General features: G+C 57.2%; 1 protein-coding gene across 1 annotated transcript; it reads left to right on the top strand.

The window, feature by feature from the left end:
* Positions 1 to 1,092: 1,092 nt before the first annotated feature.
* On the top strand, positions 1,093 to 27,041 carry LOC123602072 (actin-85C-like). The gene is made up of 8 exons (XM_045486273.1): positions 1,093 to 1,228; positions 5,367 to 5,495; positions 8,676 to 8,786; positions 13,390 to 13,474; positions 16,895 to 17,056; positions 17,841 to 18,029; positions 19,932 to 20,113; positions 25,786 to 27,041. The coding sequence occupies exons 1-8, from the start codon at positions 1,115 to 1,117 to the stop codon at positions 25,927 to 25,929; spliced, it is 1,116 nt and encodes a 371-aa protein (XP_045342229.1). The 5' UTR covers positions 1,093 to 1,114; the 3' UTR covers positions 25,930 to 27,041.
* Positions 27,042 to 27,812: the final 771 nt, after the last annotated feature.

Raw genomic sequence — 27,812 nt, 5'->3', positions numbered from 1 at the left:
GTGCCCTTTCCTCCCTGACAGTGCCACACTCGAATGCCACTGCTGCTGTGGGGTTTCGAGATGTCAGGCACCCCGTGCTGTGCCGCCGGCCGCCGGGGCCGCAGTGGCTTACGACCGACCAGCGCCTGGGGGACAGTGTGCGTGGGGCTAGCTGCTGGTACCGCGCTCGTGTTGGTGCAACCAGAGTCCCGTGGGGAGGGAAGGCCAATCTGTGGGGGGCGAGCAGGGCCGCGGCCACGTCCTGCTGAGGCAGATGACACAGCCCAGGGCACGGCATCGGTCTCTGCAGGCCTGGGGGTGACAAGGGGGCGGGGGAGGGTGAGGAGACGAGGCCCGAGCCCCTGCGCTTGCCGGCGAAGCAGCCTTGGCGGGTGAGGTGGCCAGGGCAGGAGCAGAGCTTCGAGAGGGGCCTGGGCTGCTGCTTCCGCACGTGTCTGGTGGCATATGGACCCGGATGCTTCACGCGGGTCGGACTTCGGCTCAGGCCGTGATCTCGCGGTCTGTCGGTTCGAGCCCCGCGTCGGGCTCTGTGCTCACAGCTCGGAGCCTGGAGCCTGCTTTGGATTCTGTGTCTCCCTCTTTCTCTGACCCTCCCCTGTTCATTCTCTCTCTCTCTCTCTCTCTCTCTCAAAACTAAAACATTAAGAAATATTTTGAGGGGCACCTGGGAGGCTCAGTCAGTTGAGCGTCCCACTTCAGCTCAGGTCATGATCTCGAGGTCTGTCAGTTCGAGCCCCTCGTCGGGCTCTGTGCTGACGGCTCGGAGCCTGGAGCCCACTTTGGATTCTGCGTCTCCCTCTCTCTCTGCCCCTCCCCTGCTCGTGCGTGCGCTCTCTTTCTCTGTCTCTCAAAAATAAATAAACATTAAAAAAAATTAAACAAAGAATTTTGAAAGCCCACTAATTCCGGAAACTGCCCTCAGCACCCAGACGGTGACTTGACCTGGGGGGGCGAGGGGGGCCCACTCCGGGCTGGGGGAGGGGCGACTGCACAGCCGTGAGCTCAGAGCCCACGTCCACCCTGACGCAGCACCTGCCCCGCCGTCGGGCGCCTCGCAAACGCTCGAATCACCCTGTCGTGTCTCCCGCAGCCCGTCCAGGCCGCGCTCAACACGATGGACGTGCCCCTCGTCTGCGACTACGGCTCGGGCTTCAGCAAGGTGGGCTTTGCGGGCATGGAAACCCCCCTGGCCGTGTTCCCCACCCTCCTCGGGAAACTTCGACACGATGTAAGTTGCTCTGACCGTCGTTGTGCCCAGGGCTGCCGGGGGCGTGGGCGACGCGTCTGAGGCGCCGTGTTTGGCTCCCCCGGGCCTGTTCTCAGGACCCGATTTGCTGGTCCATCTGGTGATTGATTCTGTGTGTAAGAAATTCAGGTTTTTGCGTCAAGATCTCAAGGAGAACTCACTTTTCTGCAAACCCCGCGCACACCAATCAAAAGTCACGTGCAGGCCGGAGGCACCTCTTCCTGAACCTTCCCCGGGGGCAGCGGATAGGACATAGGACGTGCTCCAGCTCGGCCGGCCAGACCTGCGTGTCCTTTGCAAGGTGGCCACTCCCCCCTCCACCCCTGCCCCCCTCCTGCCACCGAGGGCCCTGCCACGTCCTGGAACTTCTCCCACTCGAAGCAGCTGTGAGAAGCTCAGTTCACATAACGACCGTAACTCGCTGAGTTGACATGAGCCTGGTGGCCCTACTGGGGAGTTGCCGTGGGGAACTTCTCCTCGAAGACGGTCCGGCATCTCTCAGAGGAAACGTGCTCATGTCCCTGTGTGAGCGAGCAGTAGAGGCAGGACCCCCCCCCCCCGCCCCCGCCATCTGCCTTCAAGGCCCTGGTGCTGAGTCACCGTGCTCCTCCCTGGGAAGCCTACCCATCCGTGAGAGGGGACACCTTGGTCACGTGGGGAGCCCCACATGTCCGGGTCCCGGGGTGATTACGCCTGGGCTCTGCATCACTTGGAGCAAATCAATGGCGATGTTTCTAGCAGGCCGCTGGAGTTTTAAGACCGGCCTTCCTACCGGGGCGTGCTGGGGGGCAGAAAGCCAGAGAGTCCCTGCCCTTCCCTAGGTGGGTCACGGCAGGTGCCTGCGCCCTCGCTGGCTGGCCGGCCTGTTTCTTCGAGACCGCAGGGCTTAGCGGTGAAGCGTGGGGGGCTGCGGGGTCAGGAGACCCACATCCGAACACCGGCCCTGCCTCCGCACTTGCATCACTGGGGGCAAGTTGCCTTTGGGGCTCTGACTCCCCGTGCACAGGGCGGGGTGAACGAACACACACGTGCCACATCCGGGGGAGGCTTCAGTGAGGCGGTGCCCGAACGCCTGGCCCGGAGGCTGGCCCCTTGAGGTGAGGAACGGGGATGGAGATGATGCTCAGGGTGCTGGTGGTGAGGAACGTGAGTGTCCTGCCTGGGTCGGCCATGACCGGTGACCACGGACCTATTGTGTCCCAGCTCTGGAGGCCGGAGGTCCTAAATCAGGTGTGAGCAGGGCTGAGCTCCCTCCGCTGGTGCTAAGGGACCATCCTTCCTGCTCCTCCAGCTGCCGGGGCTCCGGGCGCCCCTGGGCTCGTGGCTATGCCCCTCCAGCCTCCGCTCTGTCTCACATCTCCTGCTTCTGGCTCTTATACGGACACTTGTCAGTGGATTTAGCCCTCCGTCCCCCAATAATCCAGGATGATCCCACCTCAATATCCTTAAATTAAAAAAAATTTTTTTTAAAGGTTTATTCGTTTTTCAGAGACAGAGAGAGGGAGAGCATGGGTAAGAGAGGGGCAGAGAGAGAGAGAGGGAGACACAGAATCCGAAGCAGGCTCCAGGCTCCGAGCTGTCAGCACAGAGCCCGACGCGGGGCTTGAACTCACAGATCCTGAGATCGTGACCTGAGCCGAAGTCGGACGCTCAACCGACTGAGCCCCCAGGCGCCCCTCAATACCCTTAAACTAATCACATCTGCAAAGACCTTGCTTCCAAATACAGTCACATCCACATAGGTTCCGGGGCTTAGATGTGGACACATCTTTGGGGGGCCACCCTTCAGCCCACTCCAGCTGGGTTCTGCCTATTGTCCGTGGGCCCCGACATCATCCTGCTGTGCGGTGCTCGGGCTGGGACGCCCCTATCACCGGCTCCCCGTGGAGGCAGATTGGGAGGTAGAAGGAGGAGGCGGGCCTTCCTTTCCGTGTTCCTCGCCCTGTTCTGCCCTGTGTCCTGCCCTCTCACAGCTCCCCGCGGCCCACCAGCGGCCCTGGGGCTGTACTCTCCGGGCTCCCTCCGTGTTCCCTGCCGGCTCTTTCAAACTCCCAACGTTGCGTAACCGTTGCCCCGCATCCAGACCTTCGAGAATCTGTTTTGAAATCCTTGGCGTGGCATCTGTGGTCCCAGCAGGTGCAATGATTCGTCCTGCAACGTGAAAGCTCCCACCGCCCCGGGGGAGGGACAGATCCCTGTTAGCTGTGCAGAGAGTGGGACAGTGGGAAGCAGGATTGTAGGTAAAACGAGTTACATACGCAATAAAGCAAAAAATCACAGGGAGAGAGGTCAAATTCCTCGCCAAAATAGAGACGAGTGGCCATAATGAATTACAGGAAACGGAACTGAGCCGGGAGCACTGTTTCGGTGAGGCGCTGGGCCGCCGCCCTCCCCGCCTTCGGGGGCCAGCCCTGGGCAGCAGGAGGGACACTTCTCTGTCCAAGAGGAGTCAGCACCTGCCGGGATGCTCTGCGTGGGCTCACATTTCGCCCCAGATACGAACCCCGCGGCCCCTCCGTGCTCTTGGGTCTGGCGGCGAGCCGACAGTGAGAGCCCTGGCGGGAGGCCCCGCGCCCCGGAGGGGCACTCGGTCCACGGCCACCGGAGCGGCCACTGCGACCCACCCCAGCCCCGTCCAGCGGGGCATTTCAAGCGGCGGCTTCAGACCCCGTGACGCGCTCGTCCCCGCCCCGCAGGCATCCCTTGCCCCGCTCCCCTCGCTCGGGAAGGTTTGGCCAAGCCAGAAGCTTCCGAGGCAGGGCAGCGTGGACTGTCCACACCCGCGTGTCCCCTCGGGTGATGAAGCGCGTTCCCATCGGCGGTCTCTCTGACTTGCTCCCCGACGGCGCCGCGGCAAGGAAGGCGGAATGGGAGACGTTCCATCCGACGGAGACGGGGTGTGGCGCGGAGAAGGCGAGCGGCTTGCCGGGGTCTCAGATTGTCCCCCAGCCCAAACCCCTCCGCCTGGAGAGAAATTCCTCAGGCAAAAGAGCTCTGTGCGCGTGAGCTGTGGTAGCCTCAAGAGCGGGCCTCTCTGAAATCCACGCCGCCACCGCGGCCCGGCATCCCCGTGGCACAACGGCTGTGTGACAACAAGGCCACGCTTCCTACAGACTGCTGAGCACGGCAGGGATCCCCAGACAGACCCGTTTCGGGAAACACGCGCCTCCCTTCCCGGACGACCGGCTCAGGAGCTGCCCGGTGGCCTCGCCGACCGCCCGCCGTTCCAGGACACCCATCCAGCCCTCCGTCCTGTACCCAGGCTCGGGCTTGGACCACAGCCTGGTCGGGCGTCCCCGTCTTCTCTCACGGAGGTGGGTTCCTAGCGAGACCCTCACGCCTTTCGTGCTGTGTTGGTGTCTGCTTTTTGGCAGGTGCAGATTTACACACGGACCAACCGGCAAATCCCTTCTGGATGACGGAATAAACGGTTCACCCTGCCACGAAAGCAGTTAGGTCCGTCTTCTTAAGGGATGACAAACTAAATTCACCTGCAGACCCTTCCCCCGGCAGGTTTCCAGGGTGAATGCAGCAGCCGGTGCCCCTGCCCGACACCGTGCCCTCCTCCACGGCTCCCCCCCACCCCCGTTCCCCTCGGGTTTCCCACCCGCAAAGTGGACAAGGCCAGTGTCCTCAAGAACACTTTTTTTTAAATGACTTTTCTTTCCTTTTTTCTTTTCTTTTTTAACGTTTATTTACTATCGAGAGACAGAGAGACACAGAGCGTGAGCAGGGGTGGGGCAGAGAGAGAGAGAGGGAGACACAGAATCCGAAGCAGGCTCCGGGCTCCGAGCCGTCAGCACAGAGCCCGACGCGGGGCTCGAACCCACGAACCGCGAGATCACGACCTGAGCCGAAGTCAGACGCTTCACCGACTGAGCCGCCCAGGCGCCCCTGGGGGCACTTTGACCTTGCAGCTCATTTTGCTAAAACGTCTTAGTGGCATCTTGAAATGGCACGCAAGCTTGAGAAGGCCACCACCGCCAGCGCCGTGACCTGGAGCGGTCCCCCAGCTGCACGTCACGGCTCCTCGTCATTCCTCCTTGTGCATCAGCACGTGGAAGCCGAGTGGAGGTGAGTCACCCTCGAGAGCTGACCTGTCCTGGCCTGTGTCTTTCAGAATCCGCTGGTGGGGATGGGCGAGGAGGACTGGTTCCTCGGAGACGAGGCTCAGCATAAGCGAGGGGAACTTAGCCTACAATATCCCATCTCCCGGGCAACCGTCACAAACTGGGCCAACATGGAGAAGGTAGGCTGCTGCTCCTGCTGGGGTGGGACCTGTCCACGGGGCCCCTACTGACATTCGGGGGGCATATCTGCTCCCTGGCACTGGCAGGGGGGAGGTGCCCTGGCATCCGGGCCTCTCTGGGCCTCTGTCTGGTCCCTGTGGACGCCACACCACACTACGAGCCACACGGGTCGTGGGGTCTGAGACCCGAGCCTGAATCCTGTCTCCACGACTTACCATCTGTGTCATTTTGGACGAGTAACCAGCCTCCCTGGTCCCCTGTTTCCTTACCTGTAAGAAAGGGGTGTAATTTTTTCTTGCGTGTAGTGCTGTTGTATGGATTCGAGGAAATGGATAAAAAGTCCTTAATCCGCTCCACGCCTGTTTAAAGCAACAAGCAGAAAAACGAGAGATGACAAGCGTTGGCCTTGGGACCTCACGCAGGGCTGGTGGGAACGTAAAATGGTGCAGCCGCTCGGATCGCAGTACGGAGGTTCCAAAACATGAAAGAATCGAAGACAAGGGCAGGAAGAGACATCTGCACACCCACATTCACTACGGCCAAGGTGTCCATCGGCAGATGGATGGATAAGCAGGATGTGCTTTACACGTGACGGACTATCACTCCGCCTTGAGAAGGAAGGAAGTTCCGACACCTGCTTCAACACGGCCGGACCTTAAGGACATGAGGCTGAGTGAAATGAGCCAGGCAGAAAAAGACAAAAACTGTGGGATTCCACCCGTACGAGGACTCTTCGTCGTCAGATTCGTGGAAACAGAAAGGTGGACGGCGGGCACCGGGGGGGCTGGGGGAAGGGGAATGGGGAGTTAGTGTTTAATGGGGACAGAGTTCTGGATGAGGATGGTAAAAAATTTCTGGAGACGGACGGTGTTCAAGGTTGCACAGCAGTGTGAATATACTTACTGCCACCGAGCTGTGCGCTTTTTAAAAAGGTTGAATTGGTATGTACATTTTACCATAAGAAAAGAAATTCCGTAGGTCAGTGCAATACAGACGTGTTCAATACGGCTATTTGAAGCACTCTGTCTTAGCAACCGAAGGTTCTGATCAGGGTCTCCATATATGGCTGAAGTTTGCATGCTGCCTAAGAAGATCTATTAATTATCTACGCTGCATAACAAATCACCCCAAAACTTAGAAGCTTAAAACACCGATGGCCATCTACTCCCTCTCACGGTTTCTGGGGGTCAAGAGTTTGGGAGCGGCTCAGCTGGGTGGTTCTGGCTTGGGGTCTCTCATGGAGCAGCAGTCAGGAGTCAGCTGGGGGTGCATCATCTGAAGGTTCGACCGGGGCTGGAGCAGACATGTCCATGGTGGTGCTCCATGGGGCTGGCAAGGTGGTCCTTCTTGGGGACTTTCTGCAGGGGCCCTGGAATGCCCTCACAGCATGGTGGTTGACTTCCCCTGGAGGAAACAATCAAGGCGGCCAACGTGAAGGCTGCGATGGCTTTATGATGTAGCCCTACGGGCCACACACGCCTTCACTGTTGGTATATTCTGTGGGTTGCATGAGCCAGTCCTGGTTCAGTGGGGGAAAGGTCTGCACAGGGTGTGGATGTCAGGAGGTGTGTGTTCATTGGGGTCGTCTTGAAGGGGTTGTGGGAGTGTCGCTCACAGACACTTCCTATCTACGCGGCTGAAGTGTTGGCTCTGATTCTGGCTGTAGCCCTCCGTTAGCATGTCACAGGGAATACAGAAACTGAAGCGGTCTTTGGAGTGTGCGGCCCACGAGCCCCTGGGCCCCGGGCTGCCTGGGCCGTAGCCTCCACCCTCCCCTCCCCTCTCTGGTGCAGGCTCAGCTGCCTGGCTGACCCAGCGGAGCTGACTTCTGGTGTGTTTTCAGCTGGTTCAAGTTCTTGGTTCAACGCTTGTCCAAATACCGGGGTCATTGCAATGGTCCTCCTCCATGGTACCCCTCCTTCTACCTCGCACCCCCCCCCCCACGTTCGCCCCCACACAGACTGTCGAGTGACTGTTCTCCATCTGATCATGCCACGTCCCTGCTCCAGTCCATAGTGGCTGGACATCCAGCTGCGAGCCCATCCATCTGGCCTTTGTGTTTCGTGGGCGCCATGTTGCCGTGTGTTTCCGCGTCCCCCCTTCCTGACACCCTTCCTCCGTTGAACTTCCCCTCACTTCTGTTTTCAGTTCCCCATGGAGCCTCCTCCCCGGAGGCAGGCAGGAGCATTATTCATTGCTTGTTGAGCACCTACTGTGCACCAAGCGCTCGGTAGGTGCTGTGGCCTGAGTCGTGTCCCCCGGTTTCTTATGTCGGAGTCCTGCCCCTGAGCACCTCAGAACATGACCGTATCTGGAGATGGGGTATTCAAAGAGGTGACCAAGGGGCGCCTGGGTGGCGCAGTCGGTTAAGCGTCCGACTTCAGCCAGGTCACGATCTCGCGGTCCGCGAGTTCGAGCCCCGCGTCGGGCTCTGGGCTGATGGCTCCGAGCCTGGAGCCTGTTTCCCATTCTGTGTCTCCCTCTCTCTCTGCCCCTCCCCCGTTCATGCTCTGTCTCTCTCTGTCCCCAAAATAAATAAACGTTGAAGAAGAGGGGATCAAGACACAGACACTCACAGAGGGACAGCCCCATGAGGACACAGGGAGAGGATGGCCATCCACACACAAGGAAAGAGGCCTTGGGAGGCCCCGGCCCTGCCCACGCCTGGACTTCGGGCTCTGGCCTCCAGGACCAGGAGGTGTTGTTTAAGTCACTTGGGCTGTGGTCTTTGTTACGGCGGCCACAGGAAACAAATATGCTCGGTTTTCTACAAACGTTGTGCCAGACCTCTACGATGTCCTCACGACCCTCTCCGAGGAAGGGAAAGTTTTCCATTTTATAGACGAGGAAACAGCACATAAGAGTCAAGTTCCTTTTCTAGGCCCACGCCTGGTGCCACGCTCCCCCCACCGCTGTGTCTTGGGGCCCAGGTCTGCTGCCCAGTCAGACGAGGACTAGGCCTCACACATCGTTGTCTGCTCCCCGTCCCGACTCCAGGCCCGGCACACACAGGGGGCTTCTGTGTCTTGTCTTGTCTGCAGCCGCTCCGTCCTTCCTGCTGTGAATCACATAAGCTACTGCGGAAGCCACTTTGCAGGGTAGACGGGTTCCATCCCACTTCCGGAAGATCGGCCGTGGCTCACGGACGTGCCTCACCGCGTCTCCTGCTCTCTCCACAGATCTGGCATCACTCTTTCTACCAGCTGCTCCGCGTCGCCCCGGAGCAGCATCCTCTCATGGTGACGGAGCCGCCTTTAAACACGATGTCCAACAAAGAGAAGATGTCACAGGTAAGGGGCCACGTGGTGGGCGAGTGGGGTCAGGGAGCAGGCCACGGGGAGGGCAGCTCTGGCCTCCCCTTGAGCCTTGAACCTCGGGGACCCCCTCAGGGCGTCATCCCTTTGCTCAGCGAGATGAAGACACGGGAGAGATCTGTCCCCTTTGACCCTGGCGGCAGGCATGACAGGTGCCACGGGAGAGCTCGCCAAGGGGTCGCCAAGCGGGTGAGCATTTGGACCCTGCAGCCCAGTCTATGGGCTGGGCAGTTACAGTCCCTTTGCACAGAGGAGGAAATCAGAGGGTCTAGGGGCGGAAGGAGACAGGGCACGTGGCTGGGAGGCCCGCTGGGCCCTCGAGGCCTGACCCTGCGGCCTCGGCCTCTCGGTGCGGTTTGTCCTGCTTGGAGCTCCAACCTGCCTTGAGAGCTCCCACCTTCCCCCTGGGCCTGCCCCCCGGCCAGGAGTTGGTGGTGTGTGTGGATCGGATCGACCAGGTCGAACTGGGTTGAGCTGGTTCTCGGAGGCTGTCGAGGACGGGCCGGGGAAGGAAGGAGAGTGCCCCCCCAGCAGAGCCCTCTTAGGGCTGGAGTGAGGTCCAGGTGGGGAGGGGCCACGGGGCCGCCGCTGGCTGGCCAGGTTCCAGATGCGTCATGAGGCTTTGCCTAATGAGGACGTCCAGGAGCTAATTAAGGAAACGGCAAGGTTCTGCCACCTGGCCCACAGCCCCTAGAGCCCGATGGTGTCCCCTGCAGTGAGCAGTGGCCCGAAGGGCAGGCCAGCGGCCCCCAGCACCACCTGCCCATAGAGGAGGCCTGTGCCGTGGCCCGGAAACAGCGCCATCGATCACGGCACGGGCGTGAGCTGCCGCCTCATTTAACACAAAGCCCCGAGGGGGCCAACGAGTCTTCCTCTGCACATGGACAGGTGGATCGCAGAAGTGGGCCACGTCTGGGCTCCACGTGGACATGGGCACAGAGCCCACGGCTCTGAAACAGCAGGGGTCCAGGCTGAGAGCAGCGTGTGCCCATCAGAGCCCCAGCGAGCTGGAGAGAGAAGAGGGAAGCAGGCCTGTCCCTCACCCGAGGGCGATGTGCCGCTTCCAAACTGTCTCAGGGCTCTCCGGAGAAAGAGTGGGACACACACACATACACACACACACACACGTGTATATGTAGAAAGAGATCGGTTTTGAGGCATTGGTTCACACGATTATGGAGACTGACAAATGCCAGGATCTGCAGGGCGAGTCAGCAGGCTGGAGCCTTTTGCTCTATTCAGATCTTCAACTGATTGGACGAGGCCCACCTACCGCGGGGAGGGTAATTGGCATTACTCAATCCATCGATTTATGTTAATGTTTATTATCCAATGTCAATACTAATGTTAATGTTATCCAAACACATCCTCATCGACAACCTCAGAATAATGATTGGCCAAATGTCTGGGCTCCCCGTGGCCCAGGCAACCCAGACACGTAAAATTAACCCTCACACAAAGCGCTGCGCCGGCCACACAGCCTGTCTCCGGCACTTGTCCACCTCTCCGGGGTCCACTGCCTGTCTTCCTGCCCTGGGTCTCTCTGAATTCACCCCCTAATTATGTCAGGGTCCCAGCAGGAAACCAAAGGGACCCTCACGTGGGGTCATTTTGATGAGACTTTACTGAAGAGATTATATACAAAGGCAAGCCTAAGTTCTAGAAGAGGGACGTGAACGAGAGCTCTGGGCTGGTATCAGGAAGCTGTTGCCTGCTAAGCCCAACAGAGCCCGGGGGGTTAGTAGCCCTGAGAGGGCCTCTGCCAGGAGCCGTGGCCTCGGAGGGACCAACAACGAAGGGGCAGGGGGATAGCTGTACTCCTCCCCTCTCCGCCTCCCTCAGACCTCTCTCCAGGGTCCCCACGGGCGGAACCCAGGGGGTCGCCCACAGAAGGGGGCCCGTGGCTACAGTCCAGGGCAGAGACTGGTCAAGAAGGATGGAAACTGGGGCGCCTGGGTGGCTCAGTCGGTTGGGCGGCCGACTTCGGCTCAGGTCACGATCTCACACTCCGTGAGTTCGAGCCCCGCGTCGGGCTCTGTGCTGACCGCTCAGAGCCTGGAGCCTGTTTCAGATTCTGTGTCTCCCTCTCTCTCTGACCCTCCCCCGTTCATGCTCTTTCTCTCTCTGTCTCAAAAATAAATAAACGTTAAAAAAAAAAAATTAAAAAAAAAAAAAAAAAGAAGGATGGAAACTTCTGCAGGAAGAGGGGGCAGCCAGCAATGGTGGCCCGCCCCCCGGCACAGGGAACACCACCGCCGTGCGGAAAAATAGACTTTTCCCCATCTGTGGGCTCTTCCCTGCAGAGTCCCTGTGTCCCGACGCCAGCCTCCCAGGCTCCTCCCGGAGGCTGGGACAGACTGAGAAGGGCTGGGCTGACTTCTCCCGGAATCAGTCTGTATGTGAGCAGGATGCCTGGGGCCATGGCCCAGCAGAGAGGCCAACGCGGGGAGCAGCCCAGCGTGTAGGGAAAAGCCCAGCTTGGCCTCAAGACCCGGATTCTGGCCCAGGCTCTCCCAGCACGTGTGACCTGGGGAGGAATATGCATCCTCAAGGTGTCCTGATTTCCCCATCAGAAGGATGGTAATGGTGTCACCCTGGGGGTATCGCGGAAACGAAATGAATCGAGGCTGTGAGATGCTGAGATGCGTGTCACGGGGCTTAGTGGCTGTTGAGCATTCAGTGGATGCTGCTTCCTGTTCCTCGGCCTCGGAATTCTCATCTGCAAAATGGGATTTTGATCGCAGGAACCCAAAGACCCTTCCAAGCTCTGTGACCTCCGGCCTCACCTCAGGCCAGGGGAGCTGAGGTTGGGTTTTGTCTTTGTGCTTTTAGGGGGCAGGGTCTCTAGTTGGATCGCAAAAGCTGCCCGTCCACGCCCGCCACTCCTCCACCAGGATGCAAGTTCCGGGGGCACCAGAGAGTAGCACAGACTCCCAGACACTGCCCCCCTGCCCTGTGTCCTTCGAGGTGGTGCCTGTGTCCGGGCCTGGCCTTCCACATGCCACGTTACAAACGCACATCCCGGTGGCCTCCACTTGGGGGCCATTGGGAGTAAAGCCGGAGCAAATAGGCGTGAAGCAGTCTTTGCAGGGACACACGTTTTCGCTTCTCTTGGGTCAGTCCCCTAAGCCCCCCGGGCGGCTGCCCCCAGACGCATGCTTAGTGACCCCCCCGGGGAGTCACACGCTCAGTGGTGGACCCGGCTCTGTGGAACATCGTTGTCTCAAATGCTGGCTTTACTGGGTTTTGGGGTCTTTGGCTAGAGGCCGGCCGGATCACTCCTCAAGCAGCCTGCACCCCGACCATTTCCCTTATTGTCCTGTCCCGCTCAGGGCCACTGCTCGCCTGCCCTGCTTGTCCCCACAGCTAGGGACAGCCCCTAGGCCCAGGAGCCCGTGAAATTATTCAAGGGAGCCAGCCCACAGGGCTCCCTCCAAAGCCAGCTAACCACCCTGCCGGCCGCCGGCAAGGTGCTCCCCGACAGCTCCAGCTGTCATCCTGTCCCCCAGGTGCCACCCTCCCGTGGCCCAGCCTGGCCGGTTTGGAGCTGCAACAAAGTCTGCCTTTCAACCGTCCGAGTGACCCTGCGTTGGTCCCACCCTCAAAAGAATCTTTAAATTGAGGCGCCTGGGAGGGGCTCAGTCGGGGACGCATCTGACTTCAGGTCGGGTCACCATCTCGCAGCTCGTGAGTCTGAGCCTCGAGTTGGGCTCTGAGCTGCCAGTGCGGAGGCTGCTTGGGATTCTCTGTCTCCCTCGCTCTCTGCCCCGCCCCCGCTCACGCTTTCTCTCTCTCTCTCTCGGACTAAATAAACTTAAAAAAAGGACCTTTAAATTCCTGTGGCACCGTCTTGCAGGAAAATCACTCGCTCACTCAGCCAGCGTCACAGAGGCAGTACCTCCTCGTGTCTGGCAGCCCGGGTTCATGTCGCACCCCTGACACCTGCTCCCTAACATGTTTGTCCACTGGTCTCCCATGTGGACAGGGGAGGACGGTGTCACATACCTCCGGGGGGACGCCGCGGGCAGCAGGATCAGGACTGTATCTCCCCTGCTCATGCCTATGTACAGGCAGTACCCAGGAGAGCGTTCTTGACCAAGCCAATGGTGAGCTTTTGCTGTTTCCATTATTACAAAACAACGGACCATCCCAGGTCAAAGTGTTGGGATTTGCGTAAGGTCCGCCTACCCTCCAAGAGCAGAAAGGGTGAAGACGTGGAGAGGACAATGGTGGCGCTGGGAAGTCAGCACCATCCCCGTGGGGATAACACGGTGGTCTGCAAGATGTTGCGATGCCCTCACATCAGTCTCGTGACGGTCTATAAGGTCTCCCCCTGCCATAAGTTCCCCAGGAAGGACGTGAGCCCGCGTCACAGGCTGGGAAACGGTGTCACAGGGCTCGTCAGGGCAGAGCTGGGGTCAAGAGTGGCACGCTCCCTGACCCCGTTGCCTGGATCTCTGGGGCAGCCAAGTGCCTCCTACCGGTGGGCTTTGTGAGCCCGGGAGCTAAGGGGAGACCCACCCCGCTCCTCCAGCCTCTGGCCTGGCCGTTAGCACGGTAGTGTTCTTGTTCTCCGCAGATCCTGTTTGAGACCTTCAACGTGCCCGCCCTGTACTTAGCCAACCTGGGAGTCCTTTCTCTATACGCCTCCGGCCAGACCTCCGGTGAGTGGCCCTGCTCCTAACTCCCCTTGTGTCCCTCCCGGGCCAGCAGTTTGCTTCCACTCAGCGCATGTCCTTCCTCCGCAGCTTTACTGAGGTGGGATGTGTGCCCGGCAAAGTCAGCGTGTCCATGCTGTGCAATGGGATAGGTTCTGACGTGTGGATACGCTCGTGCGGCCATCCGTGCGGTCAAGATGACGAACGTATTCGTTGCCGTAAACCCTTCCCCTCCACTCCCCATGCTCTGCTCTAGTCTGTCCTCAGATGAGATTACATTTTCTAGAAATTTGTATAGATGGTTGGGTATAGGGGGCGCCTGGGTGGCTCAGTTGATTAAGCGTCCGACTTCAGCTCAGGCCACGATCTCGCGGTCCGTGAGTTCGAGCCCCGCATCAGGCTCTGTGCTGACGGCTCGGAGCCTGGAGCCTGCTTCCGATTCTGTGTCTCCCTCTCTCTGGCCCTCCCCTGCTCACGCTCTGTCTCTGTCTCTGTCTCTCTCAAAAATAAACATTAAAAAATTTGTTTTTAAGTGTTGTTGGGTATATACCCTTTCTTCAAAGGTTTTTTTTTTTTTTACGCAGCATAACTATTTGGAGAGTAGTTCATTTCTTTTTTTCTCACCAAGCAGTATTCCGTTGTGTGAACTCCCTGTAGTTTGCTTATCTCTTTCCCTCCGGATGGACATTTGGGTTGTTTCCAGCTGGGAGCTATTATAAAAAAAGCTGCCGTGAACATTTGCCTACAAGTCTTTGCGTGGACACATGCTTTCATTCCACTTGGGTAAAAACAGCTAGAAGTGAAACGATGGGGTCAAATGGTAGGTGTATTTTAGCTTAAAAAAAAAATCCACCAAACTAGCGGCCAGCGTGGTTGCGTGCTCCACTGGGATTTCACCAGCCGCGTGAGCGTGTGGTTCCCCCGCAGATTGGCGTGGCCGGTTTTTGTCATCGTGGCCCTTGAAGCAGGAGGGCGGAAGTATCTCGCGGTACCATTTGGTGTGTGTATAGATGGCCAGTTGGCCCCACACCACTTGTTGAAAAGACCCTGTGTTCTTCATTGAATTGCGTCTGTGCATTTCTTCTGGCAAACCAGTTGTCCGTGTACGTGTGGGTCTATTTCTATACTCCGTATTCTGTCCCGTCGATCTACTTGTCCACCTGTGGGCTGAGGCCACATTGTGTTGATGTCTAAGTCTTGGAATAAGAAGTTAGTGTGGCAGCTTTTGGTCTCTTGTTTTATAATGTTTTTTTTTTGTTTGTTTGTTTGTTTTTTTCCGGAGAACATTCCAGGTTCTTTGCATTTCCATATGCATTTCAGGGTCAGTTTGTCAATTTCTATCAAAACAGCATCTTGGGGCACCTGAGTGGCTTAGGTGGTGACACATCCATCCCCAGCTCAGGTCATGGTCTCATGGTTCGTGAGCTGGAGCCCCGCATCGGGTTCTCTGCTGTCAGCGCGGAGCCTGCTTGGGATCCTCTGTCCCCCCCTCTCTCTGCCCCTCTCCTGCTCTCTCTCACTCTCTCTCTCTCAAAAATAAATAGACATTGATCAAAACCCAAAGATGCTTTTTTTTAGAACTGCATTGGATTTATAGGTCTCTCTGGGGACAACTGACATCTTGACAATGGTGTCTTCTAATAAACATAGAGTATCTCCTAAGGGTTCTCTAATTTCTCTGGGCAGCGATTTGTGGTTCACGGTGTAAACATCAGGCAAATCTTTCATCCGATTCATTCCCAAGTATTTTATATGCTTTGATTGTATCATAAATGGTATCTTTGTTTAACTTTCCGATTGTTCAATGCAGGTATACAGAAAACAAGTGTCTTTTGCATAATGATTTGTATCTCGGCACCTTCATTAAACTCTTTTATCGGTGCTGGTAGGATTTTCTACTTAGGCAACCCTGTTGTCTATAGTTTAACTCCTTTATTTCCGAACTGGGTGCTTTTTATTATTATTTTTTTGTTGTTGTTTTTTTTTCCCCTTGCCTCATTGCTCTGGCTAGAACCTCTGGTACAATACTGAGTAGAAATGGAAATGGTGGGAGCAGACATCCGTGGCTTGTTCCTGACCCCAGAGGGAAATCATTCAGTTTTACATTACTAAGTGTGTTGTTAGCTGTAGGTTTTTCATAGACATCCTTTCGAGGAAGTTATCGTGTATTCCTAGTTTGATGAGAGGTTTTTTTCCTTTTTAAATCACGAATGGATAGTGGATTTTGTCAAATGCATTTTTTCTGCCCCTACTGATATGGTCATGTGGATTTTTCTCTCTTAGTTCTTTAACATGGTGAATTGCACTAATTGATTTCTGAGTGTTAAAACAACGTCGCATTCCTGAGATAAAACCAATTTGGTCATGATGAATTAGCCTTTGTCTATACTCGCCAAAACTTTGTTTAGGAGTTTTGGGTCTGTGTTCATGAGGGATCATGGTCTGCCGTGTTCTTTTCTTGTGACGTCCTGTCTCTCAGCGACCACTGAGACTGTCCTTTGTTGCTTGATGTCCGATATCTTGAGAACTGTTGTTTCCTGTATTTTATTCTCTGTTTTAGGTGTTTCAGGGTGTGTTGGGGGACCCCCTCCTTGTTCCATAGCTTACCTGGACACGGAGGTCTTCTTGACCCATTTTTGCTTCATTTCCAATGTGAGGACCTCAGGACGCCTGGGTGGCTCAGGTGGTTAAGCGTCTGACTTCAGCTCAGGTCATGATCTCACGTTCGTGGGTTTGAGCCCCACGTTGGGCTCTGTGCTGACAGCTCGGAGCCTGGAGCCTGGAGCCTGCTTCGGATGCTGTGTCTCCCTCTCTCTCTCTGCCCCTCCCCTGCTCACACTCTCTCTCTCTTTCTCTCTCTCCCTCAAAAATAAATAAACATAAAAAAAAATAAATGTGAAGGCCTTGGTTACCAGATGCAACAGGTGAAAAGAGCCCACCGCCCAGACCCCTGGTCCGCTCTTAGTGGCCCCATGTTGTGCTTTCACACAAAGTGAAACCCGTGTCCCCGTGACCACATCACATCTTTTGGACTAGCACAGAGTCCTGTACTTTGCCTTGCTAACTAAAAAGTAAACCTCCTTCACCGCACCCAGCCTCGTCTGACAATCGAGTTGTGCCCCGAGTTTTTTAGGGAGAGAGCTATTAAGAGCAGAATATTCTCCCCCTCTTGCCCTTTGACAACGGTTGCTAACATCTGTGCGTCTGGTTGAGTAAGAAAATTTGCAGGTGTTCTGTCCAAAACCCTTGGCCCTTGGTCTGATCCAGATAGGGTTTATCCTAGCACACCCCCCTACAGAAGGAAGTTTATTCCTCAGACCCTTTGCCTTATCTTCTCATCATCTTCTTATCTCTTCCTGGAGACTTGACATCGGTAAGGGATATCAGGCACCCTGTGTTATGATGCCAACATGTTCTCTTGTCTAGGAACAGCCATTGAGTCTGGAGAAGGAATGACGTACTTTGTGCCCATCATTGATGGCTGTCCTTTGCATCAGTCAACCATCCAGATGGACATGGCAGGCCAAGACCTAACCTCGTATCTCCTGCAACTATTGACAGACGGTGGGCACTCGTTGGTGAGCACAGGTAGGAAATTGCCATTCTTGTCCAGGTGAGCCAGTCCCTGGGTTGTAATATCCTTCTTGGCTGTTCAACCTGCAGCCCTCAATTTGTAAAGCTAGGGCTACTTGACCGTGATTCAAGTCTTACAAATAACTTTACCTATGTTTAGGGACACCTAGTGACTCATAATGACAATGGGGATGATGGTGATGAGGATGATGATGAGGATGGTGACGACGGTGATGGTCATGGTGACATGATGACGACGATGGGCTAAGCTTTACGGAATAGTTACTCTGTGTCAGCCACCCAGAAGGTGGGAGGGGCTTGACCTTCCAGATGTTTCCGAGTGAGGGGGCCTGGCTGGCCGGGGCAGCTGTCAGCAGGAGGGGGCAGCTCTGAGCTGTTCGCGACCGACATTCACAGCAGGTGGGCATCGGGGCACCGACAGCAGCCCCTGCTTTAGCAGGTGATGAGATCGGGTTTGATCTTCCAGCCCCCTAGAGACACACGCCATCCATAGCCGGATATCGACACGTAACACGCAGGCGGTTTCCAAATGTTTGCACCTCGGTTCGGGACACCCCTGCCCCGCTGTTCTCTCCCACAAGCCCGGGCCCCCGGGCTTACAGACCAAGAGGCACCGGGATCTGAGATGAAAACGGGAACAGGTGCTACGATTGTGCCGCCTCGTCCCCGTCGCCAGGAGCTGAAGCTGCAGGAAGGAGCTCCCTGGGGACGGGCTGCCTCTGTGAACCATCTCAGGTCACGCCCTTCTCTGTCTGGCCCTTGGCCTTTCCCCCCATAGGCGACCGGGAGTACGTCCGGAGCATAAAAGAACAATACTGCTACGTGGCTTTGGACTGGGACGAGGAAAAAGTGAAAACGGACTCGCCTTCCTACGCCCAGAAAGTTCAGCTGCCCGACGGCCGGGAGGTCACCCTCGGGCGGGAGAAGTTCTTCTGCCCCGAAGTGCTTTTCCAGGCGGACCTCATGGGTGAGCGGTGGGAAGGGGCCAGGGGTGAGCCCAGATGCACAGAGTAGGGCCGCTGTACGGGGGACGGAGCCCGGCAGCCACAAGGGTGAGTAGGTGCCCGTTTCTAATTCCTGTGGGAGCAACTATCACTTATTGGGCACCTGCTGTATGCCTGCGACTCTGCCGGCCTTTGTACGCGGGCCTGCGGCCTTCAATCCTGCCCCATGTGACGTGGCTCACGTTACAGGTGAGGAAACCCAGTGCAGGGCACTAAACACTTGTCAGGTGTGCCTGAGTCCCCGGCCGGACCCCGCACTGCCCTTCCGCCGTGTGACTCCTACTCCGCCTGCCTACACAATAATTTGAAAAATGCAAATGGAGACAAAACAGAAGGGCGAAAACCACAGATTCTGAGGGAACCGGAAACATTTTGGCTGATGTAGAGATTTTTTTTTTTTTTTTAAGTTCTAGTACAGGTAACATACAGTGTGGTATGGGCTCTAGGTGCACGAGTTAGTGAGCGATCGGTTTTGCTTCGTTTTACAACCCCCCGTCTCCATCCACGTCGCTGCGAATGGCAAGATCTCATACTTCTTTGTGGCTGAGGAATATTCCCATGCGTGTCTACCGCCTGTCCTTTGCGGGACTGTGGACAACAGCCAGACTATGGGAGCAGCCCCAGCGACCTCGCGGTTCTAGAGGAGTACCGAGTCGGCTAAGCTCCCTGGCAGGCATGGCAGAACAGGAACAGTGGGATGGATTGTAAAATTCCTTGATGGGGAAGGTTTCCAGGTCGTCACGGAAAACCAGCCGTCTCCTGGAATCCATTGGTGAAAATAATTGTTTGCATTTATGAGGGACGGAGGGGAACAAGAGGGACAAAACCACTTCCCCAGGATCAGTACCTAGGATTAGTACCTCGTCGGGATGTGGCTTTGACATGTGGCGCGGGCGAGCTGAGTTTACGTCTGCTCTCCTCATTGGAGTTTGCGGGGGATAAAGGCTTCAAACATGGCCCATGCCCCCCGAAATATTAAGTTGGATAAAGGAAACCATCGTCGGATGAATTTTCTCGCCCACAACGTGACCTTTCTCCTCCGCATCTGGGGGGACCTCAGTGAGCGTGAACACGGCCAACCCCGTGATGAGAGCCGAGCGTCGGCGGCCCGCGTTCACGTTCATCGGGCCAGGCACGTTCTCGGTGATTCTGGCAAATCAGCCTTTTCATTCTTTATCCCAAGGCTGTGCGGTAGGTCCTATCCCAGGTGAGGAGAGGGAGTAACCGTCAGGCACCCCCGGCCACCCCTCCCAGAAGCTCTCAGTGCCGAACACACCGGAATACACGCCCTTGTCCTTGAGGGCTGTTCTCTGCATACTTGTGTTTATGTCTATGGACTAATGATGAGTCAAGAAGGTGTCAGCTAGACGTATTGTGGCGATCGTTGTGCAATACGTACAAATAATGAATCATTAAGTCGTACGCCTGAAACGAATATAATGTATGCCAGTTACACCTCAATAAAAAATAATTTCTTTTTTTAAAAAAGGAATCATCAGTATAATTTTTCAAAGGCCACCCGAGCAAGGACGTTGCCTCTGCAGAAATCTGTTCAGAAAGTAATAGGTGCCGTGGCATTAAAGGTTAATAATTGTCAGTAACATCTGAATATAAATCATCTCAGATGACAGAGGAGAAGTAATATTTGTATATTCAGCCGTCAGCCGTTGAGCCCCACACATAAGGGCCCTGTGGTCGGTGGTGCTGATGTTTGCCCACTGCCCTCGGAGCTGAGACCCGGGGGGAGCCCGTGACCCCCGCCCCCCCCCAACCATGTGCTTGCAGCTGGGAGGAGAGATCCCAAGGGTGCAGCCGGCCGAGTCTCTGGCCCCCAAACTTCTGTCTCTTTCCGCCCGTCCCGACAGGGAGAAACGACCTGGGCATCCATATGAAGGCCTTCCAGAGCATCAGCTCCTGCAGCCCCGCCCTCTGGAAGATTCTCTTCGGCCACATTGTCTTGTCTGGAGGTACCGGCTCCTGTTCCGGCCTGCGGTTCCGGATGCAGAGAGAAATATCCACCCTGGTTTCCCCTACAATTAACGTGAAGGTACAGTCCCCCCGACGCACCCTTTGGGGGCTTCCTGCGTTCACCCCACGGATATTTCTGGAATAACAGGGTTTCTGCTGTGCCAGGCACGTTGTCAGGTGCTCGGGGAAGCATCAGTAAACAGAAGTGTGGAAGATCCTCGGCGCTTACGTTCCGGGGGCGTGGGGGGAGCCATAAACAACACGAATCCACACAGTAGGGAATAAATGTGTTAGGAGGGGCTATAAGTCACAGGGGAAGCCACGGAGGAAGCAGGGGTGAGTAGTCAGGGTGGGTCTCCTCTGGAAGGAGCAGGGGAGCCACGGGGATATCTGAGGAAGCGCAGAGGGAACAGCCCCTGGGGCGGCCCAGAGGCGTGCTTCCAGAAGGAAGGGCTGGGAGGGGCTGGGAGGGGCTGAGACAGGAGAAGGGCTGTGTGAGGCTTGTACCCAGAGGACGGGGAGGTTTGAGCAGAGCCAGGCTGGACGGCGGACTTTGGGGGCGGGGCGCAGACTGTCAGGTGCAGGTGTCAGGTGGGCCGGGGACGTAGGGGTGAGGGGCACCCCCTGCGGTGGGGTGCGTGGCTCGGGGAGGTAAGTGGCGCTCTGGTGCCAGTCGGAGAGCAGACCGAGGATGTTACGGAGTTTGGAGCTGGGCCGGGGGCTCTGGCGGGCTCCACGAGCCCAGGGAGGGGTGTAGACGGGAGGAGGACGGGCTCAGGCGGCCGGGGGAGAGGCAGGCCCGAAGCCCGTCCCCTGCTCGAGGAGGCCCGTCACCCCGCCCGGCCCCGGCCTCGCGCCGGCTTCCCCCGTCGTCTTGGCACCCTGTAAACATATTCAGCTTTAAGTTAATGGCCTCTGCCTTTTAGAGGAGTGCTAGCTTTACGGAGAACGGAGTAGAAAGGGGACAGTTCTACGCACTCCCCGCCTCGGCCCGTTGCACACACATCTAGCTCGAGCGTGATGCGTCTGTCGCCCAGAAGAGCCGGCATCGGTGCCTCACTACCGACCCGAGTCCCCGGCTCACGGAAGGCTCCTCCCGGGCTCCCACGCTCTGCCGGTTTGGGGGGACGCGTGGTGGCCGGTGTCCACCCCGACGGTCTGACGGAGTCGCTCCCTGCCCTGGGGCTCCCGTGCCCGCCTGGTCACCCCGCCCCTGCCCCCGGCGGCCACTGGCCCTCTCCCGGTCGGTCCCCTGGTTGTCCCTTCCCCAGAATGTCCTGGTCAGACTGACTTCTCTTTGGCCCCGGTTTTCACAACTGCTTTTCTTTTTTTCTCCCTATGGAAGTGGCTCGCGGTCATGGCAGAAAACCTACAAGTAAGGTCTCGGTAAGGGGTTGGGAACTTCTGGCCCCCTTAGCACAGTGCAGAATGTACCTTGCTGACTGTGTCTCTGACTCAACCGAGCCAGCTCGGGCACAAGCCCAGCCTGGCTGGCCGAGGCTGGAGGGACAGACCCACCCACGCCACGTGGGTTAAATAAAGGCCTCCTTCCCCCTCGGCCACCCTGGGCCGCCTCCACTGAGCTGTCCTCGTGCAGCCTGCTCTTTGCTTGCTTCTGGCCTCGCGGCCTCTGCTGCTACGCGGTGTCCCATGTCAGCTGGGCCTCAGGCAGGCCGCGGCCCCCCCCCCCCGACCTGCCGCGCGGGGGCCCCCACAACGGGCTTCTACGTTGCAGCTCTCGGGAGTCCCTGCCGGAGACGCCAGCCCCCTCGTGTCCTGTGGCCCCTGCTCACCGCTACCCTTTGCACCCCCCCGCCAGGTCAAGGTACGGGCACTCGGCACACCGCGTGGGCAGGGGCTGAGCCGCTACGTCCCCGAAGACCCACGGGCTCTGCCACCAGCACACCCGCCAGGGTCCAGAGGCGGGAAGTGTGGACGGATTGAGTCCCTCTGTCCCTGAGCTCCCCAGCAGCCACCTCGTGCCTCAGCCCGGCTTTCAGGCCTGCTGGCAGGTGGGGGGCTCTGAGAGAACTTTCTGGCTCAGTTCTCAGTGTCTTCTGCTACCTGCCCAGAGCCCCACCTGCCCCCTGGCCTACCTGCTTCCCTCCCTCCCTCCTTCCCCAGCCGAACTTGGTGGTGGCCGGACTATTGTGGCCGGACTTGGTGGCCAGACTATGGTGGCCGGACTTGGTGGCCAGACTTTGGTGGCCAGACTTTGGTGGCCAGACTATGGTGGCCGGACTTGGTGGCCAGACTTTGGTGGCTGGACTTGGTTGCCGGACTTTGGTGGCTGGACTTGGTGGCCAGACTTTGGTGGCCGGACTATGGTGGCCGGACTTGGTGGCCAGACTTTGGTGGCCAGACTACGGTGGCCGGACTTGGTGGCCAGACTTTGGTGGCCGGACTATGGTGGCCGGACTTGGTGGCCAGACTATGGTGGCCGGACTTGGTGGCCAGACCATGGTGGCCGGACTTGGTGGCCAGAATTTGGTGGCCGGACTTTGGTGGCCGGACTTGGTGGTGGCCAGACTTGGTGGCCAGACTTTGGTGGCCAGACTATGGTGGCCAGACTTGGTGGCCAGACTTTGGTGGCCAGACTTTGGTGGCCGGACTTGGTGGCCGGACTTGGTGGCCGGACTATGGTGGCCAGACTTGGTGGCCAGACTTTGGTGGCCAGACTTGGTGGCCAGACTTTGGTGGGCCACGGTGACATTGAGAGTGAGCGCAGGGCGGCCATCCGTGCTTTGGGCAGCGTGGGTCCATCCTCCCTCCCCGCCCCTGCCACCGGCCGGCAGTCACTGGGACAACAGAGAAGATTCACGAATTCCCAGGAAAGGCAAACCCGGAGATGCACAAGGTCTCCCACGTCGGAGCCCTGTTTGTACGCATGTCATAGAATGCGCAGGAGGGCGGGACGCTGTGACCCGCCCATCCCTTCCATTGCTTCCTCACCACGAAATAGTAGCTGTCGCCGGCTTCCGTGCCCGAGAGGCACGCCCACACAGGGTTCCTGAGTCTGCAGTCGGCCTCCACGATCGCGTGCTCAGTGCCGTCCGTGGCCTCGGGGAGTTGGCACGGGCCTGCCTCCTCCCTGCAGACGCCTGCGGCCCCATTATTTCATCTTACCCGCCGTCCCAGACCTTGGCCCCTCGGGCCCTCGTGCGAGGCCCCGCGCCCTTCACGCGCCGGCTCTCGGGGGCACTCAGCGTCAGCGCCGTGGCCTGCGGTGAGGTCACTAAATCAGAAGGGACGGCACAGCTTAGTCCCGAATGGAAGTCAGGGGCGTGTGACCTCCTACCTCCGTGCACTGTGTCCTGACCACTCCCACAGCGGGAATCTGTCCAGCCGTCGGCTTTGTCCCGCCCTGCTGGCGGCCCAGCTGACGTGTGGACCAAGCTCTTCCGCCCACCCCTCTTCTGAGTCCTCAGGGAAGCCCTCCAGCCCCCCAAAACTCCTCCATATGAAGCTCAAAGGTGCACCTGTCTCCCTTCACTGCCACCGCCGGATGCCCTCCCGTCTGGACTCTCCCTGAAAGGGAGGGGGTGCAGCACACTTAACCTCCACGGCGCCCCCCCCCCCCCCCGGTCCTTCCTCTGAAGGAGGAGAACCGCTTCCGAGAGCCGCTGGTTCCCACGGGCCAACCTTCAAAACGATCCTTCCTCCCGACAACCCAAATCCTGCCCTAACAGGATTCTCGGGATAAAGCTCTGGTCACCATTTACCCTTATTTCTTTACAATGTTTTTTTCTGCCTTAGAATCCATGTCTACACGTGGATTTCCTGAGCCAGAAACGTGTGCGCGGCGTCGGGCTACTTGAACAGATGGCCAGATTGTGCCCGGGAGCCGCCGGCCTCCGGGCCGGTCGGCACAGGGGGACAGCGGCTCGCGCCCGTCTGCTCGTTCGGGCACGGGGACATCGGTTGCTTTTCTATGCTTTTCTTTGCTTTTGCCTTTTTGGGAACTGAAGGGTAGCTGACACACGACGTCACGTTAGCTTCAGGGGTGAGACCCAGCGGGTACGTGGTGCTCACTGCGGGTGTGGGGGGCACCTGCCACCAGGCAGCCCGATGACAGTGCCACGGTGGCCGAGTTCGCCTGTGCCTTCCCCCACCGGAAGCCCATGCCTCCCACCCCCTTCTCCCCTTCTGCACGAGGCCCTGGCTTTAAAGCTCTTCCAACTGGCCGGATGGAAATCACACGGTGGCTCTAATTCGCGTTTCTTTAATTCCTGCTGAAGGTGAGTACTTCTGCAGGTCTCCCAGCTGTCGGGAGTTTTGCCTCTTAATTTTCTTTTTTATGTCATTTTTTAAAAATGTTTTATTTTCTTTTTGAGACAGACAGAGACAGAGAGTGAGCAGGGGAGGGGCAGAGAGGGAGGGAGACACAGAATCCAAAGCAGGCTCCGGGCTCTGAGCCGTCAGCGCAGAGCCCGACGCGGGGCTCGAACTCACGGACCGTGAGATCACGACCTGAGCCGACGTCGGATGCTTAGCCGACTGAGCCACCCAGGCGCCCCCTCTTTATTTTCTTTTCTAAACTTTCTTAAACCTTTTGCTTATGTCAACCCTTTGGCCGTTTTTCTGTTGGTAGTTTTGCGTTCTCCTGAATGCGTGAACCGTCCCAGTTTTGGGCGCGCTTTTGTTTGCTTTTGCGTGTGTTCAGAGAAGATGCAGAGGTCACAGGCGACGCTTCCCAGTGACAGCCTGTGGGTGGCAGCAAAGACGGGCGGAGGATGTGGGTGCCTGGGACTGACTGTCTCCTCTCTGCCTGATGCCTGGCCCTGAAGGTGCTCTGTTCCCCGCTCCTGACTCACAATTTCGGCAGCGTTTTTTCTCTTAACCAACAGCAGCCGATGTTTTCGCCCCAGGCAGGGTTCTGTGGTGTGACAGAGCCGGTGAGGGACGGTAACTGACTCTGGTGACTCATCCTCCCTCACCCCACTGCCACCCGGACTTTCCAAGTCCTCGCCCCAGATCCCCTTTCCCCGCGGATCCCTGTAGCAGTGTGTTTGCCTTCTCGTTTTGCAAAAACAAGGCTGTCCTCTCCTGATGTGTCTATGGGCGTCAAGGAAAGGCAGTGAACGCGTCAGGATGACAACTGTCTGACCTTGCGCAGGTGACTCGAACCTTGCAGAGCAGTGGTCCCCCCCTGGCGATGGGAGCACGGATGTCTGGCTCCTCCCAGCCCAGAAGTGCCCTGACCTGGCTCGGAGGCTGCCCCCTCTCCGAATCCAAGGTGCGGGGAACGCACGCGGGGGCAGGTGTCGATGCGGGAGTCAGAGCGAGGCACGGTGCAAATCTCCAGGGCCGTGCACCCCAACGTTCAAGGGGTTTCTCGAGGTTGTTTGTCATTCTTGTTTGTTTATCCGTATTTTCTAATTTTTCTGCAAAACACCCATGCCTCCCGCATGGCCTTTAACCAACTCGGAGATGAGCCGTAGATCTCCGAGTGAGTCTCAGAGCCAAGGGTGACTCCTTCCCGCTCTTGCTCCTTTTGTCCCGTGGTTTGAAGCTACGGGCAGTCGGCACGTGCACCAACAAGCACCTGTAAAGGTTGGAATGCATTGCATTTGCACGGAGGGAAGAAATGGCCATCCGTGGGGTGTGTTCAGGGGGTTTATGTCTCAAATTTGGAGTAGTATTTTGATTCTGGCTTCTTTCTCTCCCTCCTCTGACCCCTCCGCCCCTGCCTCGCCCCCCTCCCCTCCCTCTCCTGCCCTGCCCTCTCTCTGCCTCCTCCACCCTATCCAGGTATCCACCTGCCCCAACTCCACGTACGGCGCCTGGGTGGGGGGTTCCATCCTGTGCTCGCTTTCCACCTTCAAGGACATGTGGGTCACCAGCCAGGAGTATAAGGACATCGGTTCCTCTGTCATCAGCAGGAGAAGCTTCTGATTTGTGGCTTTGTGGATGCCATCGTCTGGCCCACCGATGCCAACCCCACCTTGGCCGGGCCGATCAGTGCTGAGAACCAGCTCGAACGTGAGGGTGGCCAGTCCTCCCTGGACTTCCACCAACCTGGTCAATAAAGGACGGACAGTCTGGGCAAGGCTGGCAACATCTTGGGAAATGCTCACGGGCAGTCGCTTTGTTGATGCAAGGTGACGAAGGGGAGGGGATTTCTGCCGACCCCCGTGGATTGGTCAGCACGGCTGAATGTGTGGCAGCAAGGGATATCCCCCGGGCTCAGTGCCATAAACAAAAGTCTGTTTCCCACTCACGCTGCATGTCCGTTGAAGGCCAGCGGGGCTCTTTCCTAGATTGTCCCCACGGCAGAATCTGACCCACAGAGCAGACCCCGTCTGGAACGTTGTCATTTACTGGGGGTGAGGACAAGAGTGCCCGGTGGGCCTTTCGCTGGCAATGAAACACTCCAGCCGGACAGGGACACGGGGCACATCTGCCCACAGTTAATTGTCCGGAACAAGTCACACGGCCCCCAAGCACCACAGGGGCTGGGAAGTGCCATCCTTCTGCAGACGTGACACCCCAAATGGGAAGGATGAAGCACGTGCTCTGGTTCAGGAGGGCACCGTTGGGGCGGCAAGGGGCCTGGTGTCCTTCTGGTGGCTTTAATCCTCATGCCCGGCTGTGAGATTGGTTTATTAAGGCTGATTTCATGATTCAGGAACTGAAGCTAACAGAGGCTAATTAACTTGGTGAAGGTCATTACACAATGACTAGGAGTTCAAATCTGTGGATAAACCTTGTAGGGGTGCAGAGGGTGAGCATTGCAAGGGAGAAGGAACCACAGACAGGGCAGAAGCATTTCCCCCACTGAAGACACGTTTTCCACGTGGACAGAGCCCTGGGAGAGTCCCACACACAGACGCTGCCTGATGACACTTCCGAGCATGGAAGGCGATGAATAAATTCTAGAGGCAGTGAGAGAAAACAGCAGCAAGCAAAGAATCCGGTGAAGAAATGGGCAAAAGACATGAACAGACACTTTTCCAAAGAAGACAACCAGATGCCCAGCAGACACATGAAAAGATGCTCCACATCACTCATCATCAGGGGAATACAAATCAAAACCACACTGAGATACCACCTGACACCTGTCAGAATGGCTAACATTAATACTTCAGGCAACAACAGATGTTGGCGAGGATGCAGAGAGAGAGGATATCTTTTGCATTCTTGGTGGGAATGCAAACTGGTGCAGCCACTCTGGAGAACGGTATGGAGGTTCCTCAAAAAATTAAAAATAGAACTACCCTCTGACCCGGCAATTGCATTACTAGGTACTTATCCAAGGGATACAGGTGTGCTGTCTCGAAGGGACACATGCACCCCAATGTTTACAGCAGCACTATCGACAATAGACAAAGTACGGAAAGAGCCCAAATGTCCATCGATGGATGAATGGATCAAGAAGACGTGGTACACACACACACACACACACACAGGAATACTACTCAGCGATGAAAAAGAATGAAATCTTGCCATTTGTGACAACATGGATGGAACTAGGGGGTATGATGCTAAGTGAAATAAGTCAGAGGAAGACAGATCTCTTATGATTTCACTCATGTGGAATTTGAGAAACAAAACAGTCGAACATAAGGGAAGGGAAGCAAAAATAAGACAAAGGCAGAGAGGAGGCAAACCATGAGAGACTCTTAAATACAGAGAACACATTGAGCGATGCTGGTGGGGCTTTGGGTGGGGGGATGGGCTAAGTGAGTGGCGGGCACTGAGGAGGCCACTTGGGATGAGCACTGGGTGTCATCACATAAGTGATGAACCACTAAATTCTATTCCTGAAACCACTATTA

The sequence above is a fragment of the Leopardus geoffroyi genome, chromosome D1 (assembly GCF_018350155.1).
Source record: "Leopardus geoffroyi isolate Oge1 chromosome D1, O.geoffroyi_Oge1_pat1.0, whole genome shotgun sequence".
Lineage (NCBI taxonomy): Eukaryota > Metazoa > Chordata > Mammalia > Carnivora > Felidae > Leopardus > Leopardus geoffroyi.
The sequence above is the reverse complement of the archived record's forward strand: the minus strand, read 5'-3'. Positions and strand labels throughout refer to the sequence as shown.